The 20,285-nt window shown below is 49.9% G+C and overlaps 1 protein-coding gene across 5 annotated transcripts in view; it reads right to left on the bottom strand.

The window, feature by feature from the left end:
- DNAJC13 (DnaJ heat shock protein family (Hsp40) member C13) overlaps positions 1 to 20,285 on the bottom strand; it is a 1,667,846-nt gene that overhangs the window by 717,009 nt on the left and 930,552 nt on the right. For all 5 annotated transcript variants that reach the window (XR_014970022.1, XM_085630673.1, XM_085630671.1 and 2 more), the window contains one exon: positions 12,176 to 12,355. Coding sequence is in view for 4 of the 5 variants with exons in the window: in XM_085630673.1 (XP_085486799.1) it covers positions 12,176 to 12,355 (180 nt within the window). In the remaining variant the exon portion in view is untranslated. The remainder of the gene's footprint in view (positions 1 to 12,175; positions 12,356 to 20,285) is intronic.

Genomic DNA, 20,285 nt, shown 5'->3' with positions numbered 1-20,285 from the left:
CGTAAGTCCCTCCACAATATACCAGCGTCACAGGGGCTCACACAGGGTCCAGTCCCTTTCCTCGTTGCAGAGGCAGAGCAGCCCCCCTCCGCCCTCTCAGTCATTCACCTCACGGACTAAGTTTAATGGCCGGGTCACCGGCTACAAGGCTGGCAGGTCCCGGGCCTCAGCGTCATGTCCACCAGGAGCGGGACGACCCATCACTCCCCGGTCATCCACATCAGCCGCCGCCGGGTCCACCACTCTGCTACAGCCTTCAGGGAGGCCCACCTCGCTCCCAGGCCTCCCCGCCACGCCCCGTGACCTCGTTCGCGTGCTGAGGTCGGGTCTGCATGACTCACCCGGGCAGCTCCAGTGGATGGTCAGTCAGGTCACATAGCGAAGTCCTTGAAGCCGGGATCGCACTCAGGACTCCGGAAACGACACCACAGACTCACTCCATAGCGGCGCCCTGTCAGCGCGGATTCCACCAGGTCACCAGCAGGCTGCAGTCACCCCCATGCGTGCGCCGCCTTTGTCGCTTCACCAGCCCGGCAGGCTGAATCCCCGCTGCATTAGCCAGTCACCGGGTCTGCCGCTGCTCACCTCCGCTTACATCGGCTTCCGTGTCCGAGCGGCCGGCCGACGTCCCGCCGCTTCTGCGTGAAGCACGGCTTGTGCGGCCCAGTTGCCTCGTGGCGAGCCGCGGGCTAGAGTAGCCCCCGCGGCCGACCGAGGTCTACAGCCCGCTCCGCTCCTCCCGCCGGCTCCAGACTCAGCACGGCTCAGCTGGGGCTGTGGGCTATCGCCGGCTCTGAATTCTTCCGTGAGGCTGCGGGAGGTCACCGGGTCAACAGCCAGCGGCGTCAGCGATGTCCACTCGCACTGCAGGCAGGATAAATCATAGGATGATGGCACCAGATGGCAGGATCTTCACACTCTGGCGTCCATCTTGCCAGCGCGACAACTAGCGCCCCGATACACGTTGTCCCTGATACTGAAAATTGCGTCTGGGAGCCACAGCTTCAGCCACAAAATGGCTGTGAATGTTGTGCCAGCGGCCGTGAATGATGTAGGCGATATCGGAAGCCACTGGCATAACGAGATAGAGGAGAAACTGGTGGGGAAATTGCCCTGTATGGGCAGATAGTTCCAGGGAACGGGCTGTGGCATGACACTCCAGGGCTGAACCGGATTTCTCTCCAAAGGCCATGTCTATTAATGCCAAGACATCCTCAGAGAAACCTGCTGACCTCAAGCACCACACTCATGCCCATTGCCAGGCCCAAGCAATCGGTTTATGTCTTGACCAGACCGAATAACACCTGTTGCCACATCTCGGCGGTCCTCCTGTTTGGTTTGAAATAAAGAATACCTTAAGTCATCGGAACTGCCATCAGGATTTGAATACCTGTATCCTATAAAGCATGGCTGGTGTGGCCCAGGAGGCAGCTGATTGAGCTTAAAGCAAGGCCGGCAGAAGAAAACATGCGTGCGCCAAAGAGCTCCATGCTCTTGGACTCGTGGTCAGGAGAGGTCACAGCAAAGGTGGTAGGGTTCACTTTGAAGTTGTACATCTGGACCCCCAGACTCTTTGGTCTCAGGTGTTGAGTCAGGAAATCAGATTGCCTGGCACCAGTCTGTGTCAGTGAGCCACCTGCCTATTCACTAGGGCCCCAGAGCATGGCTTTATCCAAGTGAGTATCTGTAAGGGGTTCATTAATTGGTAGAATACATTCCGTTAAAGCCTAGCCAGGCTGAAAACCCTCTGTCTGATGTTAAGTTTGACTTCCATGGTAGGTAGCTGCAGGTCAAGCACCTCCACAGCCTGCCTCATTGTAAAGACAGTGTCAGATGTGTTGTGGAGGCTGAAAAGGAGGGGGGGGGTGTCAATAATTCTCACAGGTAATACAAAATGGCGCTAGACAAATAACGTGAAAGTGCCTATGTCGGAAAAGGACAAATAAATGCGGTGCCACAGGTGGGGGAAAAACCCCTTAAACCCCCCAAAAATAGGACCAGGTGGTCCGAATGGATAAGTACAACAAATCCTATGCACACACAAGATAGTAAAGCAACAGTAAAATACAGTTCTTAATGTTCATAAATAAAGATGACGATGTCCTGATTAGGTGTACTTCATTAATTTTTATTTTTATTAATGCAGTGTTCCTGAGCGAACCAGCCAACTTGTGTTTCGTCTGTGGGTTGTGAAAACCCTAGACATCTTCAGGGATGTTGTGTACAAAGTAGGTGCTTAGACCTTAAAAAACAAAAGGAGCAATTTTGAAAAAATACTCATCAGAGAAGAGTACAGGTTAAAAACTGCGTCTAAAGGAGCAGAAAGAAAGGAAATGACATCAGAGCATCTGGTTACCCCTACATGGGGCCCTGCAGTTAACTTCCAGAGAGGAACGACAACAGTGTGGAGCCGCACGATACCACCTTTTGGCATGCAGGAGTACTGCTTTTCAGTTTCCAGATCCAGTCTGATGCTGGGGTAATATTCATAACGTGAAGAATCTGTGGTTAGAAGTATGTATCAGAACTTACTTTTACAGAAAGATATAAAAGTTTGAGAATGACATACTTATCTTGTTAATAGTTTTACTGCTAGGTAAAATATAGTCTTGGCTGATGTTGACTTCCAGTCGCAATGGAAGAAATTTAAATTCAGCAGCCCCAACTTCAAATGTCTGCTGAATGTCCACCTTTCCTATTCACCAAATAAAGTGATGCATTCCTGGATAAAAATTATTAACTTTCTCAGTGAGCCGTTTTCCTGTCCAGCCCTCAAAGTGTATACTTCTTCACTTCCTGATTTTTTCCTAGGGGCATTTTGCCTTTGTTGGCCTTTTGATTATCCAGTATTTATCCTCTTTATTTACAGTGGTTAGTTTTTAGAGATGTACAGTGTAGTCATGCTACAGATGTCTTTAAGCACGTCACTAAAATTCCCTTCCAAAGGGATATACAATTACAGCTATTTGAGATGTTAGTGGTTAGTTTTTAGAGACGTACCGTATAGTCATGCTACAGATGGTTTTAATCACTTCACTAAAATTCCCATCCAAAGGAAAATAAAATACAGCTATCTGAGATGGGAGAAGTACACTATTCCCTAAAGAACTCAAAATCTAAAACAGCAAAGTCAAGATCAGGGTTCTACCACTTAGCACTCAGAGGAAGGGGTCTTGAAAATGAACAATAAACGGATAAGAGTTGCTCTTAACATTTTCATTTGAATGTGCTGTTTAAAAGCAAAACTAATACAGTTATTACACAGACAACCTACAAAGCATACAAAATATGTTTTTACGTTCAATAACTTCTTTTATATACAACTGCACATTAGAATGTGGTGGTGGTCTCAATGAATACACTTTTCATACTGCAACAAGCCTATGATGGAAAAGTTACTTACCTTTGGTGACGCTCTTTCTGGTGGATACTATATATATACCTGCCGACAACTCACCTTTTGAATATCACAGGTGACAGACATGATCCGGAAGCTCTTCAATAGCTCTAGTAGGCTGGTAGGAGGCGCTATCGCCACTTTGGTGCGGCACGCAATACCTCGTGACATCACTTGAGTTATAAAGATCCCCAAAGGGTGTTATGTCAGCTACCACCCATACTTTACAAAGTGCCTCAAAGTTGACCAGATGACAGCAACATCTGTAAGGTAGGTGCAGTTTTCAGGTGAACTTTGAAGGCGCATCAAGGAACTATAAATAAAAATACCCATGCAAGGGAAAGGCAGTTGGTTCAGTGAGGAATCTGTGGATAGGTATATAATAGCCACCAGAAAGAGCATTACCAAAGGTAAGTAACTTTTCCTTCTGATGGATACTTCAACCAGCAGATTATTCACCTATTGAACAGATTAACCAAGTAGTCCTTGCTACCTACGCTTTGGTAGACTACCTTTGTGAAAATAAAATGACATCACCACCTCGGGGGGCATGAAAATGAAATCAAGCTGTCCTGCTCAATCCGCAGGCATGCTGGTGAATGCTCTGAAGGTGGGGTGTAGAACCAGCCCCTAAGACTATGAGAGGATGTATACTCCAAGAGGGAGACGGAGCGAAGGGCACAGTGAATGAGGTCCGCATACAACACCCTTTGTGGCCAATCCACAGAAATTTGCATTACCCGTGCCTGGTCAAGACTAATCTGCAAAATACGAGGAATCTCAGGATGGAAATATGCAAAGAAGCCAAAGGTTCCACCTCAACTGACACATGTCCCCCAATGATCCCTGCATTAGATACTGGACGGTACAGAAATTCAGGCAGTGAGCATTCGCATGAGTGGCAAAGAGTTATATCCTAGGAGTCCCCCAAAGTTTGAAGATGCTGTGGACTACCTCTGGAGAAAGTCGCCACTCGTGGTTGGCAAGACAATGCCAACTGAACTGATGGTCCTACACCCAGGACCAGAGTTGCAGAGCTTCCTGGCAGAGGAGACGCAACCCTACTCCTTCTTGTTTGTTGATGTAGCACACTGCGTTGTGTGTTGTTGGTCAAAATCCGGACCAATTGATCACGGATGGAAGGGAGGAAGGCATTGAGTGGCAGACATATCACCTGTAATTCTAACAGACTGATGTGCAAAATCTGTTCTTCTGGAAATTAGAGCTCTCTGTTCTCCAATCCCTCCTGAAAGGCTACCCATCATAGGGTGTGGGCATCTGTGATCAGTGTTTTCACCGGAGGGAGAGAGTGAAACTGCTATCATTGTGTAGGGTTGCTGTATACACTTAACCAACGTAGAGCCGATGCAGTGTTGAAAAGATTTGCTATAACGTCAGAGATCTCTTTGGTGTTGGAACCACTGCCTTAGGAGGCATCGCTTGAGGGTCCTCACGTGCCAGCATGGCATGGGCAACCAACAGAATGCAAGACGCAAGCCGATGTAAGACCTTCAGGACTCAATTGATAGCTCCACTCTGAAACGTTGGAATCATAGCTTGAATGTTTCGGGGAGGAGGGAAGACTCTAATCGATGTGTTGTCCAGACCTGCCCCTATGAACAGGATGCATTGAGAGGGCAGCAGGGGAGATCTGGGCTTGCTGATCAAAATCCCAGGTCAAACAATAGTGTTATTGCTGCCTGCAAGTGGTGCAACACTGTCTCTGGAGAGCTATCCAGGTATCAAAATACTGGGACTCTCATCCCTCAGAGATGGGCTGCAATCACCAACATCACCTTCGTGAAAACTCCAGGGGCAAAAGTGAGGCCAAACGGAAGAACTTCAAACTGGTAGTGCTCGGACCCAACTGTGGGGCGGAGAAACCTCCTGGGTGACCCCAGCATAGAGACACCCTCCAGTCTTCGGATTCCAGGGCAAATAAAACCTGAGCTAGACACCTCATTTAGAACTTGCCTTTTTGAGGAACCAGTTAGAATCCTGAGGTCTAGATTGGATGGAGGTGGCCTCCACCCAAACCTTTCCTGGCTTGGAAGTGACTCCAGTGTGCTGTTGGGAAGTAATGACTGAACCTCTTGTTGGATTGCATGAAGATGGGTTGGATGGAGCGGGTCCAGATGTGGAGGGATGGGAAGAGGTGCTTGTTGAAAGGGTAGGACATACCCTCTTTTCACAATCTGCAAGACCCAAATGTCTGATGTAATGGCTCTCCAAGCTTATGGAAAGGAGAATCCAAGCTTGTCAAAAGGGTGTTGTTGAGCAAGGTGGAACAAGGACTGGGGAGTGCTTCCTTATGTTGGCAGTGGAAGAGGAGGCGCGAGGAACAAGGAGGACCCACGTTTGTTCTTTGCCACGTCCTTTATGTGGCTCGTAAAGGGGGTTCGTCTACAGTTGTTTCTTCTGTTTATGGGTGTATTGATAGCCTCGAATGCAGGAACCCCTGCGGAAGCCTCAAAATCATTGAAACGGTCTATGGCACCACTGGCATCTTCCGCAGCTCCGCAGGTGATGAACACAGGATGTTCAATGGTTGCAGCATCATTCTCAGCATTGACCCCGATTGGTAGGGGTTGTGCCTGAGATGGGGTCCGATTCAAGCATAAAATTGATAGGGCCAAGGGACCCCTTGAGTGGGCTTGCACTCCAGATGGGGACATGGATCAGCTGAAGATGTTGAACATTTGCATTCAGAAACACGGACAGATCCAACCGCGACTGGGTTGTATGGGTCTCAGGTGCAAAATTATCCAGAGGCTCATTTGACTGTTCGTGATCCGGCACCAGTTAGAGAAAAGTGCACGGTCTTGGTGACTTGCTTTGTGATGTGTGGCTTTGAGATTAATTTCTTGGTTTCCTTTTCATGTTTCTTCTTCATAGCGTTTGAAGCAGGTGGCAATTTTGAGGATCGCTCCCTTAGTTGTGATTTTCAGCATTCTAGTGGTTATGCTTGCGTACTGTCTATAAACATTTTGGCCACCTTTTCCTTAAGCGCTTTGGGATGCATCTTCAGACATGATGCGCAGGCCTTTCTGGAATATTTCAGGTCTGGTGGCTTAGTTGACTAATGCGTCCACTATAGGGGCCTTTGTTTGACCTCATGGTCACAGGTTCAAATCCCGGCAGGTTCACTCAGCCCTTTCATCCTCCTAAGGTCGAATAAATGAGTTGGTAACAATGAACATCTGTTATACAGCGCCAAGATGCCCACGGGTGAAATTGGGCTTTACAAATACACGTTATGTTATGCCTCTGCAATGGGTCAGATCCTACGCACCAGAGGCAGATGTTGTGGGGGTCTGTGGTGGACTTCTGACCATCACAGTCTCAACATGGCTTGAATCCGGACCGTTTTGGCGGTGACATGCTGAAAAGAAAACTTCACCTAAAATAATTTTTGGGGGAAAAATGTCAACACCTCTTACAAGGGTATAGAGTGCTCCGGAACGTACTGAAGTCACGGAAAAAAGGGAATTGACATCATAAAGCCAATCAAGGCATTTTATGGCTCCCGTGACATCACCCTCGTTCTAGGTCCACTCTCTCCCCGCAGCTCCGCTGTGCCGTCTCTTGCCTCCAGACCCCAACCTCCTCCTTGGGATGTTCGAGGCTGCTGTCCGCTCCTGCGCCTGCTGCCCGCTCCAACTGGGACCAGACTGCCTGCAACCACTGTAACCTTTCTCAGCCGTTTTTTTTATTTTCTTAATTATTCCCTGTTGAGCCACTGTTACTGTGCCCATCTGTGTATTGCTCTAATTCCACCACTGTTTTTATTTTCTCGTGCCTGCCTGTCCCTTTTGCCGCTGCTGCCCATGTGGCCCTACCCCCGGAATTCCGCTCCCGCCTCCCAATATCTCCTCCCTCCCACCTCCCCTACTTAATGGCGGCCTCTACTCGGTCGCGCAGCTGACGCGCACAGTGGGTGCGCCGCCAGCGTACCGAAAGCAAGCCAGTCTGCGCCCATCCGCGACCCGACCACGGCTAGCGCCAGAAACCCTGGACCTCCCACTACCCATCACTATGAGATCACCACCCTCCTTGCACCCAACCCTGGAAGACTTGGAGAATACCAACAGGCCTCGCCGAACGCGACTCAATGCCAGTTCTCCTGCCTCCACTGCCACCAGACCCTCACCGCGGCCTCCAACACCGCCGACACCAGCACCAGCAACACCCTAAAATGCATCCTCCTCAACGTACGCTCTGTACACAAACACGCCATGGAAATCTGGAACCTACTCGACTCTCTCTTGCCAGGAATTGCCTTCTTCACAGAGACCTGAACCAATGCATCCTCCGCCCTCGCCATCAGCACCACCATCCCAGACGGATAGAAGATCCAGAGTAAAGACCGCCCCAACCACCCAGGAGGGGGCCTCGCCATCGCCCACAAGAGCATCCTCCGCCTCACCTCATCTGGCCAATTATCGCCCACTCTCCCTTCTCTCTTGGCTGAGTAAGCTGATTGAGAAACACATTAATACCACACTTGTTGATTATCTGGAATCCAACAACTTGCTACATGATTCTTAAACAGGCTTTCGCCCTCAGCTTGGGACGGAGACGGCCCTATTAGCAGTAACGGAGGAGGCAACGAGGTTACTGGACCAGGGAGGGACAGCGGCAATCATCCTCCTGGACCTCAGTGCCACTTTTGACACTGTTAACCATAACATTTTGTCTCATCGTGTCAAAAACATGGGCGTGACAGGCACGGCACTAACCTGGTTCCAGTCCTTCCTCAGTGACCGCTTCTTCCAAGTCTTTGAAGGAGATGTGGTGTCCACCCGGTTAACTCTTAGCTGTAGGGTTCCTCAGGGCTCTGCCCTGAGCCCTACGCTATTTAATATCGACCTGAGTCCCCTGGCGGAGATTGTCCATCCATTCAGCATTAAGATCATCACCTATGCAGATGACACTCAGCTCGTAGTGGCATTAAATAACTCCGAGGGGTCGTCTAGCACCCTAGGTCCCTGCCCAGAGGCGGTGGCCAAGTGGATGGAACGCTCATGCCTTAAGCTCAACGGGGACAAAACCGAGATTATGTTCCTGGGCAACCCTCCTCCTTCCATTCTTTCCATCCCTGCCCCTCTGTGGCCAGTCTGTCTTGGCCCTGCCCCAGTTCCAAAGGCACAGATCAAGAGCCTTGGCATGTGGCTCGAAAGTTGCCTCAATTTTAACCACCATGCCACTAAGCTCTCACCCACCTGTTACAGCCTGATGAGAATGCTGTGGAAAATCATCCCCCTCCTTCCCTTCCAGGCAAGAAGGATTATGGTACAGGCACTTATACTCTCCCGCTTTGATTATGGGAACGCTCTATACCTGGGAGTTCCCCAATTTACCATCCATAAACTGCAAATAATTCAGAATTGTGCTGCCCATCAACTTCTCCAGATTCCCCGGTGGCAATTTGCCAAACCAGCACTGAGGAGCCTCCACTGGCTCCCAATTTCGGCCATGATACAGTTCAAAGCCATGTGCCTGGCCCACCTAGCTATGTGGAAGACTGGCCGGTCATCACCCTCTCCCTTGTCACTCCCTATCACCCCTCCAGGAACCTTCGCTCCAGCTCCTCTTTTCTGGCCGCTCCAAAGAAAATACGAAGATCTAGATGGGGCGGACAGTCCTTCTCGTTTAATGCACCAAAACTCTGGAATACGCTCCCCTCCAATTTACGGAAGGAAAAAAATCTGCTGGCCTTCCGTAAACTCTTAAAAACCCATCTCTTCAAGACATCGCTTTAACGTCTTGGCTCTTCTGCCTGTTCTGTCTACAGCGCGGGGAGGCCTCAGGGTAGCCATGCGCTATACAAATACAATTTCATTCATTCATTCACCACCTCCAGCGAAACCTTCCCCTCCGCTGAACACCTGCACTTCCAGATCCAGACCACCCCCGAAGCCACACTCCGAGGAACCCTTGTCTACAGACCCCCTGGCCCCTGAACACCCTACGCCACCACCGACTTCATCGCACCCCACGCCATCGTTTCAACAAACTACATACTCATTGGAGACCTGAACTTCCACCTCGACAACCCCAGCCACCCAACTCCATTATCCTTCGTGACAACCTCGCCAGCATCGGACTTAAACAACTCATCAAAACACGACCCACAGAGCAGGACACACCCTCAACCCCATCTTCATGGCAGTAAGCAGCGTCCAATTCAGCCACATAACGCAGCCGCCATGGACTGACCACCACTGCCTACACTTCGCCATCAACAAACCCAAGACACCCAAACCAGCCCCACACCCACCACGAAGGAACTGGAGCAAGGTTACGACAAGCAACTTAACTCCACCCTCACCCGAGACAACCACGCCTGGGCACCGGACGCAAACTATGCAGCCAGAGAACTCCACACCTGGATCTCCGACTGCGCAGATGAGTTCCCCCAACTACGCAACCCCAACAGACAACACCCCAGGAAAGCCGCCTGGTTCCCCACCGCTCTCCAAAAAGCCAGACGCACCTGCAGACACCTGGAGAAGAACCGGAAAAACACAAAGACAACCGAAAAACCACACCACCTACAAGGACGCCATGACAGACTACCACAACCAGATCAGAGCCACAAAGAGGAACTTCATCCACAACAAAACCCTGGCCAACTCCACCAACTCCAAGGAACTTTTCATTGTCATTCAAGAATTCACCAACCCACGCAGCAAAGCCACAGACATCACCCCATCCCAAGACCTCTGCGACAAGCATGGAACCTATTTCCACCTCAAGATCAAAAACCTCTACGACAACTTCATCGACCACCTCCAGGCACCACAGACGGCCCCCCGCCCCCCAAAAATACCAGCTAGCCCACCATCTCCAACAGGACACCGATCACAGCAGAAGACACCGCCTCGACCATGAAAAGCATCCACTTGGGGCCCCCACCGACCCCTGTCCCCCTCACATCTATCACAGAGCCGCGGGCCACCATCGCACCCGAACTACAACGCACCATCAACACCACCTTCAAAACAGTCACCTTCCCAGACGACTGGAAGCAAGCAGAAGTCAGACTTCTGCTCAAAAAGCCCACAGCTGACCCCACCAACCTCAAGAACTATCGGCCCATCTCGCTCCTCCCCTTTGCAGCCAAAGTAGAAAACAGTCAACAGGAAACTGACACGATTCATTGAAGAGACCGCCGTCCTCGACCCCGTCCTAATCCGGATTCCGAAGCAACTACAGCACAGAGACCGCCCTACTCGCCACCACAGATGACATCCGCACCCTCCTGGACCAAAGCCACTACGCAGCCCTCACCCTACTCGAACTATCAGCAGCCTTCGACACGGTCTCTTACCACATACTAGTTGCCAGACTACACGACGCAGGCATACAAGGAACCGCCCTGGACTGGATCCGATCATTCCTCACCGGAAGAAGCCAAAGGATCAGACTCCCACCCTTCCTCTCCTACCCCACGAAACTCACCTGCGGAGTCCCACAGGGTTCATCCCTGAGCCCTACCCTCTTCAACATCTACATGGCCCCCCTCGCAGCCATCGTCCGACAACACGGCCTCAACATCGTATCCTACGCCAACAACAACCAGCTCATCCTCTCTCACCAAAGACCCCATCACTGACAAACTCAACTTCCAAAAGGAATGCAAGACGTCGCAGTCTGGATGACCAACAGCTGCCTGAAGCTCAACGCCGAGAAGACAGAAGCCCTCGTCCTCGGTACCACCCCTTCTGCATGGGACAGCACCAGGCGGCCGACCGCTCTCGGAAGCCCACCTACCCCCTCAGACCACGCCAAGAACCTTGGCATTGTACTCGACTCATCACTCACCAAGAAGCGACAGGCCAACGCAGTCACCTCCAGCTGCTTCAACACCCTCCGCAAGACCTTCAAGTGGATCCCCCCTGAGTCAAGGAAGACAGTCACCCACGCACTCCTCATCAGCACACTGGACTATGGAAAGCCGGCATCAACAAGTCCCTACTCCGCAAACTCCAGACAATAAAGCACATCGCCGCCAGACTCGTCCACGGCATCCCCCGAAACAAACACATCAGTCAACACCTATGCAGTCTCCACTGGCTCCCCGTGGAGAAAAGACACTTTCAAAATCCTCACTTACACCTACAATGCCAACACAATAACGGACCCAAATACCTCAACGACTGAATCAACTTCCACGTACCCAAGAGATCTTCCAACCTCACACTGGCCAAAACCCCACACATCCACAGAGCCAGAGAAGATCCTTCTCTCACATTGTAGCCAAGACCTGGAACGAGCTACCGGCAGACAGACACGCCCCCTCCCTGGACACCTTCTGGAAGATTCTCAAGACCTGGCTCTTCGGCTAAACAGATCTGCGGACCCCCACCCCTCCTCAGTGCCTTGAGACCCTCATGGCTGAGTAGCGCGCTTACTATTCCCTGATTGATTGATTGAAGGTGCTACATGTTCCGAAGTGGAGACAGCGACCCGATCGGTGAGGGACCGCAATTGAAGAGTTTTTGGATCTAGTTTGGCACTTGGGATATATACACCGTGAAGAACCTGCAGGAAGCTATAATCTTAGTTCTTGATGCGCTTGAAATATTTTCATAGGTTTCGGAAAATATCAACCATTTAAAACATATAAAACAACCTGGTCAGCATCTTATTTTACATATCAAACAGAGGCCTCTTTGCATTAAATGATAAAAATTGCATACATGGAACATGTTGTAACTGCCTGGATTCCAGGATGAGGATTGAAAGAACATAAGGTAGACAAAGCATACTAACCTGCTGATTTGTGTCTTCACTCTTCTGAATCCCACTCTCTTCCAGTGTGTAGTCATAGTTAAAGGGATAAGCAACCAAGTGCCACAAAATCCCAGCATGAAACAAATGGGTCTGCAGCCAGAAATCAACAGCAAATGAACTGACACACTCTACTGCCAGAGCCAACAGCCGTGGAACTCTCTGAAAATGAGATTAGAAATATTTAGTTAACAAAACAAGTTACATGCAAGAAAAGTTTTTTTATGCAAAGCAATAGAATTTAGAAGACTGAGTAGTCACACAAATATTACAAATCAATGTTCTTGTTTCATCTCTAAGTCAATTAACAAAAAGAAGTAACATCTTGGTTGAACAGTCCCATTTGAGTGGTGATGGCTAGATCAACTGCGTTGTTCTTGCTGCCATGCTAGGAATACATAGACGGATCTAACAAAACAGTTCAGAAGTAGGCAAACTTAAGAAGTTTAAAATCCTCATGAAATAGGGGAATGAAGGGAAATTTATTTACTGATTTCCCCCTTTTTTTTTTCTTTTTCTTTTTTAACTCTAAGCCATAAGCACAGAGAAAATACCTACTTCACCCTTCTAGGAACCATATGAATTATGTGATAATGACTAAATCCTGACACATTTTTAACAGACTGGAATACCCAGGGTATACTTCACAAAGAATTTGCAGGTAGCATTTTGACAAATAAAATAAATCACTGAGAAAAAGTAGAGCTCTACCGAGTGAAGAGTGTCTTGAAGTCTTATAAAATAGAAAAGATTTCAGAGAAGAGGATTATAACATTTCAGGGGGTGTATACCTTATTCCAAGTGGGAACACCTGAGTAATTTTTCTGATAGACACAATTATGATGCTTCACGGGCAGATTCCGTAAGATGCTTGACAGTATTTCTTTGCAAGAGAAAGGTTGTATATATGGGAAATTCTAATTCGCTTGAGAGCCAAACTTATCACTGGAGCATCATGGTCTGCTCCTTATGGATCTCCAAAGGCAGCAAATCGATCTAGATAAGTGATCCTGACCATGCACTGCAACGTTGGATAAGTTACTAACTATAACTTTCTGAGATATACTCTAACCACAGATTCCTCACGTTTTGAATATTCCCCTGGCGTAACACTGGAACCCAAAAATCTTCAGAAGTACCCTTGCACACCAGAAGATGGTATTGTGTGGTTCTTCACCAATGTCGTTTGACTCAATTATGCTCTTTAATGGAAGATGTCCTGCGCCACCTCAGAGTGCAGCTATCATTCTTGATCCCCTAGAGGCCGTCTAATGAGTCTGTCCGCCTTGCCACTCAACATCCTGCCTGGTGGTTCACAACCAGAGGCTCAGAGCCTCCTGGCACAGGACCTTATTCTACCCTGTTTATTGCACTGACACAGGGCAGTAGTATTGTCCATGAAAGCCAGCCTTCGTCTTGATGGATGGGAGGAAGGAGTTTAGTCCCAAGTGAATCACCTGGAACGTTTGATGTAGAGCAAGGAATCTGTCAGACACCAGAGTCCTATAATGTCCACCTCTCCAACCCACCAACAATGCATTTGGCACGACAGTCAACTCTGGGTAGGGTAGATCGAGGGGTCCACAGCTGGTCCAAATGGGGTTGAGCAGCAACCACTGCAGAACTTTTGCAGTCTTATACGAAACATGGATGGAATCTGAAAGATTCCCTTGATGCCGAGCCCACTGAGACTTGAGATCCCACTACAAAGTGCATATGTGCTTTCTGGCGGGTTCCACAAGTAGGAGGTAATAAGAACAAGAAGCCTCAGAGCTGCTCTCTCTGAGGCCTAAGACAAAGGCTGAAACATTGGGTCACAGCCTGAATGTCCTGGACACACTGAGCTGGTGTACAGGCTCAAAAAAGCACCATACGCGGAACAGCTTTATTAAACCTGAGACTCTGGGAAGGGTTCGGCTGGGACTTCGGCACGTTAATCGAAAACTCCAATGATGTGAGGAAGTTTGCTGTTGCATTGCGGTGGTCTACAACAGACTGGCAAGCCCACTTTCGGCAACTAGTTGTTGAGGTATTGAAAGACTGGTAATCAAAGCCTCTGAAGATGTGCGGTTATCACTGCCATCACTTTCATAAGCACATAATAAGCATAATAATACTCCACTGGACCGACCATCGCTGCATCCACCTCACCTTCCGGAAACCCACCACTGATCACCGCACCCATCAGATCCTCTGCCGCTGCTGGAGCAAAGTCACCGAAGACCAGCTAACCACCACCCTCGCCCGGAGCCCACCCACCGACCCCGACACCACCGCCCGCAACTTCAGACAATGGATCGACGACTGCGCCAACACCCTCCGCCCCGATCAAGAAACCCTCCAACAGGCACACCAGCAAGAAAGCCTGCTGGTTCACTGAGGACCTCCAGGCCTCCAAGCAAACCTGCCGAAAGCTAGAGAAGAAATGGAACCGTGAACAGACACCGGACAGCTACGCAGCCCACAAGAACGCCACCCACAGACACCATCACCTCATCAGATCCGCCAAAAGGGCCTCCTTCACAGACCGCCTAGACAACAACGCACACAACAGCAAAGAGCTCTTCAACATCGTGTAGGAACTCTCCAACCCCAGCTCCAACACCAACGACATCCCACCTTCGCAAGACCTGGGTGACTCCATTGCCACCTTCTTCCACTGCGAGATCGCAGACATCCACGACAACTTCAACTTAAACACAACTGCGCCGACAACCACTGAGACCTCCATCCCCACCGATCCCCTGCTCTCCTGGACCAACATAAACAACGACGACACCATCCAAATCATGAACACCATCCACTCCGGATCTCCGTCAGACCCTTGCCCACACCACATCTTCAACAAAGCAAGCACCATCGCACCCCATCTCCGGAAAGCCATCAACATCTCCTTCGAGACAGCGACCTTCTCGGAGAGCTGGAAGCACGCCGAGATCAACACCTTACTCAAAAAACCCAAGGCTGACCCCAAGGACTCAAGAACTTCCGGCCCATCTCCCTGCTCCCGTTTCCGGCGAAGGTCATCGAGAAGACCGTCAACAGACAACTGACCCGCTACCTCGAGGAGAACAGCATCCTGGACCCATCCGAGTCTGGGTTCCGCAGCAACCACAGCACCGAAACTGCCCATATCGCTGCCACCGATGACATCAGGGCCCTGCTGGACAACGGAGAAACCACGGCGCTCATCCTCCTGGACCGGTCAGCCGCCTTCGACATTGTCTGCCACCGCACCCTACGCGCACACCTCCACGACGCTGGGATCCGAGACAAGGCTCTGGACTGGACCACCTCCTTCCTCTCCGGCAGAACCCAGAGCGTCCGCCTCCCCCCTTTCCGCTCCAAAGCCACCGAGATCATCTGTGGCGTACATGGCACCACTCCCCCACGTCGCCTGACTGCACGACCTCAACATCATCTCCTACGCCGACACCTAACTGATCCTCTCCCTCACCAAGGACCCCCTCACCGCCCAAACTAACCTCCACGAAGGAATGAAAGCCTTTGCCAAGTGGGTGAAGAACAGACGACTGAAGCTAAACTCGGACAAGACGGAAGTCCTCATCCTCAGCCCCACCCCCTCGGCCTGGGACGACTCCTGGTGGCCGACCGCACTGGGAACAGCTCTAACACCTACCGACTACGCACGCAACCTGGGGTTCATCCTCGACTTTACCCTCTCCATGACAAAGCAGGTCAACGCCGTCTCGTCCTCCTGCTTCAACACCCTCCGCATGCTCCGCAAGATCTACAGGTGGAGCCCCACCGAAACAGCAGCAGGTTGGACAACGGAAACGCCCTCTGCGCAGGAGCCTCGGCCAAACTCCTGAAACGACTTCAACGCATTCAAAAAGCATCCGCACGCCTGATCCTCGACATCCATCGCCGCCGCCACATCACACTCCACCTAAGAGACCTGCACTGGCTCCCAGTCTACAAGAGGATCACCTTCAAGCTCCTCACCCACGCACACAAGGCACTCCACAACACCGGACCAGAATACCTCAACAGATGACTCAGCTTCTACATCCCCAACTGCCAGCTCCGCTCAGCCGACCTCGCCCTCGCCACCATCCCCAACATCCGAAGAGCGAGCTCCGGCGGCAGATCGTTCTCCCACCTCGCCCCCCAGCGCCTTGAGACCCTCACCGGTGAATAGTGCGCTTTACAAATTATCTGATTGACTGATTGGTGAGGCCGAACCTTGAATCGTAGTTACAAGCTGCAGGACTGCGGGAAGGAGACATGAAAATAGGCATCCTGCAAATCCAGTGCCACAATCCAGTCGCTTATAGAACCTGGGCTAGCATGAGCATCTTGAATTTGTCCTTCTTGAGAAAGAAGTTGTAGGTGAAGATCTAAAATAGGACAAAAAGTTTGCCATCCTTCGTTGGTACCAGGAAATAACAAATAGCATCTAGTTTCTATTTTTGATGCAGGGTCACTCACTCTGACACCTTTGGCCAAAAGAGGCTGATCTTTCTGTTATAAGGTGGGCAAGTGGTCCCCCGAAAGATGGTCTGTAACATGAGAAATATGTAGTAGATCGACCAGGAACGGTAAGGCGTATCCTCGTCTGACAATCTCGACCACCCCTGATCGGATATGATGTTCCACCAACTTTGGAGAAAACGTTGTGTTCAGTCTCAAACAGGTTGACCATGTGCCAAACGGGATAAGTTAAAGTGGTTGTGTGGCTGTTGCAGGGATGCGGGGGATTCAGAAATGTGCTGTCCCTAAGAACTAGGATGTTGTCAGCTTGATCTTCAAGCCTGTCCTTGAAAAGACAGGTAAGCCTATGTTTGTGGTGGGGGCCCCTCACATTTTTAGTGTTGGAAACCCCTGGCTGAGCCTCGAAAGGGGAGAAATTGTTGGGAATACTAATGCAGGGATGTAGAAGCCAAGATAGCGTGGGGTTCCCCTACTTTTCCTAAAGTGCTCAAGCTGAAGTCTGCTTTGTCACCTAACAGATGAGTCCAGTTGAATGGCATGTCCATCAAGGACACCTGGACGCCACCTGAAAAACCTCTGGATCTCATCCAGGCGTGGCGGCTAAGCACCATTCCAAGCAGTCAGTAGTGTCCAGTCCTGATCATAGGACCTACTTTGCTACATCCTGCCCATCCTGGATGTGAGGAAAGGGGTGTATTATATAGTTCGGCTGCGCAACCTTACCCTGCAATACAATTACCAACCCCTTCAGGACCAGTAGGTTTAGTTTATTGAACCTTAAGTTCAACCCCGGGTGGCTTTAGCTCTCAACAGTCAGGCTTACAAACTGGAACAAGAATTAAGCATTTACAAAGTACCAAAACAACTAAATAAAGAAATTCGACACCAACCTGTATCAAGAAAGATTTACCAGAAGGTTCTGGAGATATAGCAATTCTATCCTTGAAGCGCTCCAGTCCACCTTGTCTCCGAAGAGACAAGAGCCATCAAAGGACATGCTTATAAGCAAGGCTTGGAAATCCCCTGAAAAGGTTGTCGTTCTCAGCCAGGCGCGCCGCCGTAAGGCCAATGACTAAGAAGCCGCTCTGTCTAGTGAGTCAGTCATGTCCAGGCCACATCCGATCCTAAATTTGCCTGGATCTCTCTTGTCTGCCATAGCCTGAGAGAGAATGGCCCGCACCTCCTCAGAGACCAGGGGCAGCACATGCGCAACAAAATCCCACAGGGTATGGAGTAATGCCACAAAAGGCATGCAGTGTTCACTGACCGCAGTGCCAGGCTTGTGGAAGAAAACATCCTCTTGCCAAGGGTGTCCAGTCTCTTGGATTCCGTATCTGGTGGGGTGGTAGGGAATGCACCAGGAGTTACAAAGGAGATGGAGGATTGGACTACCAAGCTCTCCAGGATAGGGTGTTGCATTTGGAAACTGGAGATCCTGGGGTGGGGTGATGGCTGCAGACTATCATCCTGATTAACATGAGCCCGTGTCCTGGGTTTTGACCAAGTACCACTCAGGAAATCAATAAGGGCTTCATTAAATAGGAGAAGCGGTTCTTAAGGGGTCACTCCCAGCTAAAGCACCTCTGCCACCACATTAGTCTTGAACACCAGGAACTCGGCCGCACTTCTCACTACCATAGCAAAAAGAGCTCCCTCCTCTGTAGCCATGGTAGGAGGAGAGACCATGCCAGTATCTGGGGAGGTATCTAGTTCACTGGCATCTGCCAAATCCTCACACTAGTCCATGTTGGGGTCTAAGGCCTAGTATTCTTTAGGGTTCAGTGACCCCTTGTAGTGAGGTTATTGAGGCCTCGGGCACAAACACCTCCATTTTGCATGAACACGTTTAAGGTTGACATCTTTTTAAACAATGACTTAACACACATTTGCTTGTGCTCCCATATAGCATAATAGTCTCAGAAAATGGTTTGTTTACACTTCAACTTCTTTGTATGCACATTCTCAGGCCTAGGAACATTTTGTACAAGTCCTAGATACACTGTGCAAAATGTCGTTGTTTGCTGTAGCCTGTTCAGCAACAGCTCTGGATGGGTAGAATCAACAATGACAGCTGGACCTGAGCTCAGGCTCAGAACAAATGTGTCCAGTTCATTATCTACACTACACCAAGCCTTTGTTTACAAATAGGAGCATTTGGATGGGTCGTTGAGGCCGCCCAATCCTGAATTCTAGCCCAGATGAATCCCGCCACTATCCTGAGACGGATGGCGGCCTGTTCTACACTAAGACTGGCTACCAGATGATGCACATCCACAGTTAAATGTGGAGTTAGACCACTCCAAGTTATTCTAGCAAACCCTTACACCCTATGCTTTATATGGATAGGCAAAGCTAGGTAGGAGTACAATTATATGTATTCATATAATCTAATGCAAATGTACAATGGTTGAATTGTTCATTCTGTTCACCATTCTTGTAACACTGAACATTGTTTTGCTTCATTCTATTAATCATAGCAGTGCCAGTATTTTACACAAGAGTGCAATTAATTGAATAAATATTTGAAATGCCAATTTGTGTACTTCTTGTGTCTCCCTTGGGGCCAGAGGTAACAACGAAAGGGTAGATCGGTTCCACGATTTCCATGGGGAATTAGGGTTATCGTGTTCTGAGGTTGCAAACACCATACAATACCTTGTAAGGTTTAGAGGTCCAGATGGCGCACTGTGGGCTAGCCAGGAATTAGGTCAACATATTCTGATGGTATGCGTGGACTAAGTGCCACACAGTTTTGATGCTGATATTGCCCAAACACACAATCTTACTGAAATAGTGAGAACCTTACAACACCCTCCTATATTACTCCAAGTCCTAGCCCATAGGAATAGGGCTCAGGCTCCGGGCTTTAGGGCAAGGCTCCAGTCGGCACAGGAGTTGGCTTCGGACCACGCCCCTGCGGCTCTGTGTTAAAGTCGGGGATGTGAGAGGGGACGCATCAACATCAGGAGCGATGTCTGCTGAGGTAGTGTGACCGTCGCCAGTCCAGATCACCTGAGTATATAAGGAGCCCCACTGGCGCAGAGGGTGCACCTGCCAATGGGAAACCAGTAGGGACCCCTCCTGACACAGCAGGCCCAAAGGCACGACTGCAGGGACAGACCGCCCAAATATGAGATGCATGGCCTCATTAAACGCATGAGGTTAAGCTTGGGTCACTCCGGCTCCTGGACACTTGGGGAGGTGCAGAGCCATCCCAGGCGCAGGCTCAACCGCCGAGCCAGACCTCGAATGAGGGCACTCCTCATCTTGTCGGATGACTTCAAAGGACGGGGAGAGATCAAAGTCTTCTTTGACTTATTACTTTTTTTCTTCTTGTGGACTTACCCGAATGCCCAGGAGATTTTGACGAAGATCAATGGCTCTGTAACCAATCCAGGTACCTTCCTCTCGATCAGGATCAAGACTCTCACGGCATCACACTTCAAGAGGCAAGGAGCTTGAGGGACCGCTCCCTCAAGGCCTTGGGGTGCATATCGTGGCAGTCAACACAAGTCTTCGCATCGTGGTCGCGCTCGAGGCACCAGAGGCAAACAAGATGGAGGTCTTCCACCGACATCTGTCGGTGAAGGCACTGCAGGGCTTGAAGCTGGCTTTCCTAGTGGACATCCCTGCCACA

This window comes from Triturus cristatus, chromosome 10 (assembly GCF_964204655.1).
Source record: "Triturus cristatus chromosome 10, aTriCri1.1, whole genome shotgun sequence".
Taxonomy (NCBI): domain Eukaryota; kingdom Metazoa; phylum Chordata; class Amphibia; order Caudata; family Salamandridae; genus Triturus; species Triturus cristatus.
Note: the sequence above shows the minus strand (reverse complement) of the source record. Positions and strands in the feature narration are given on the sequence as shown.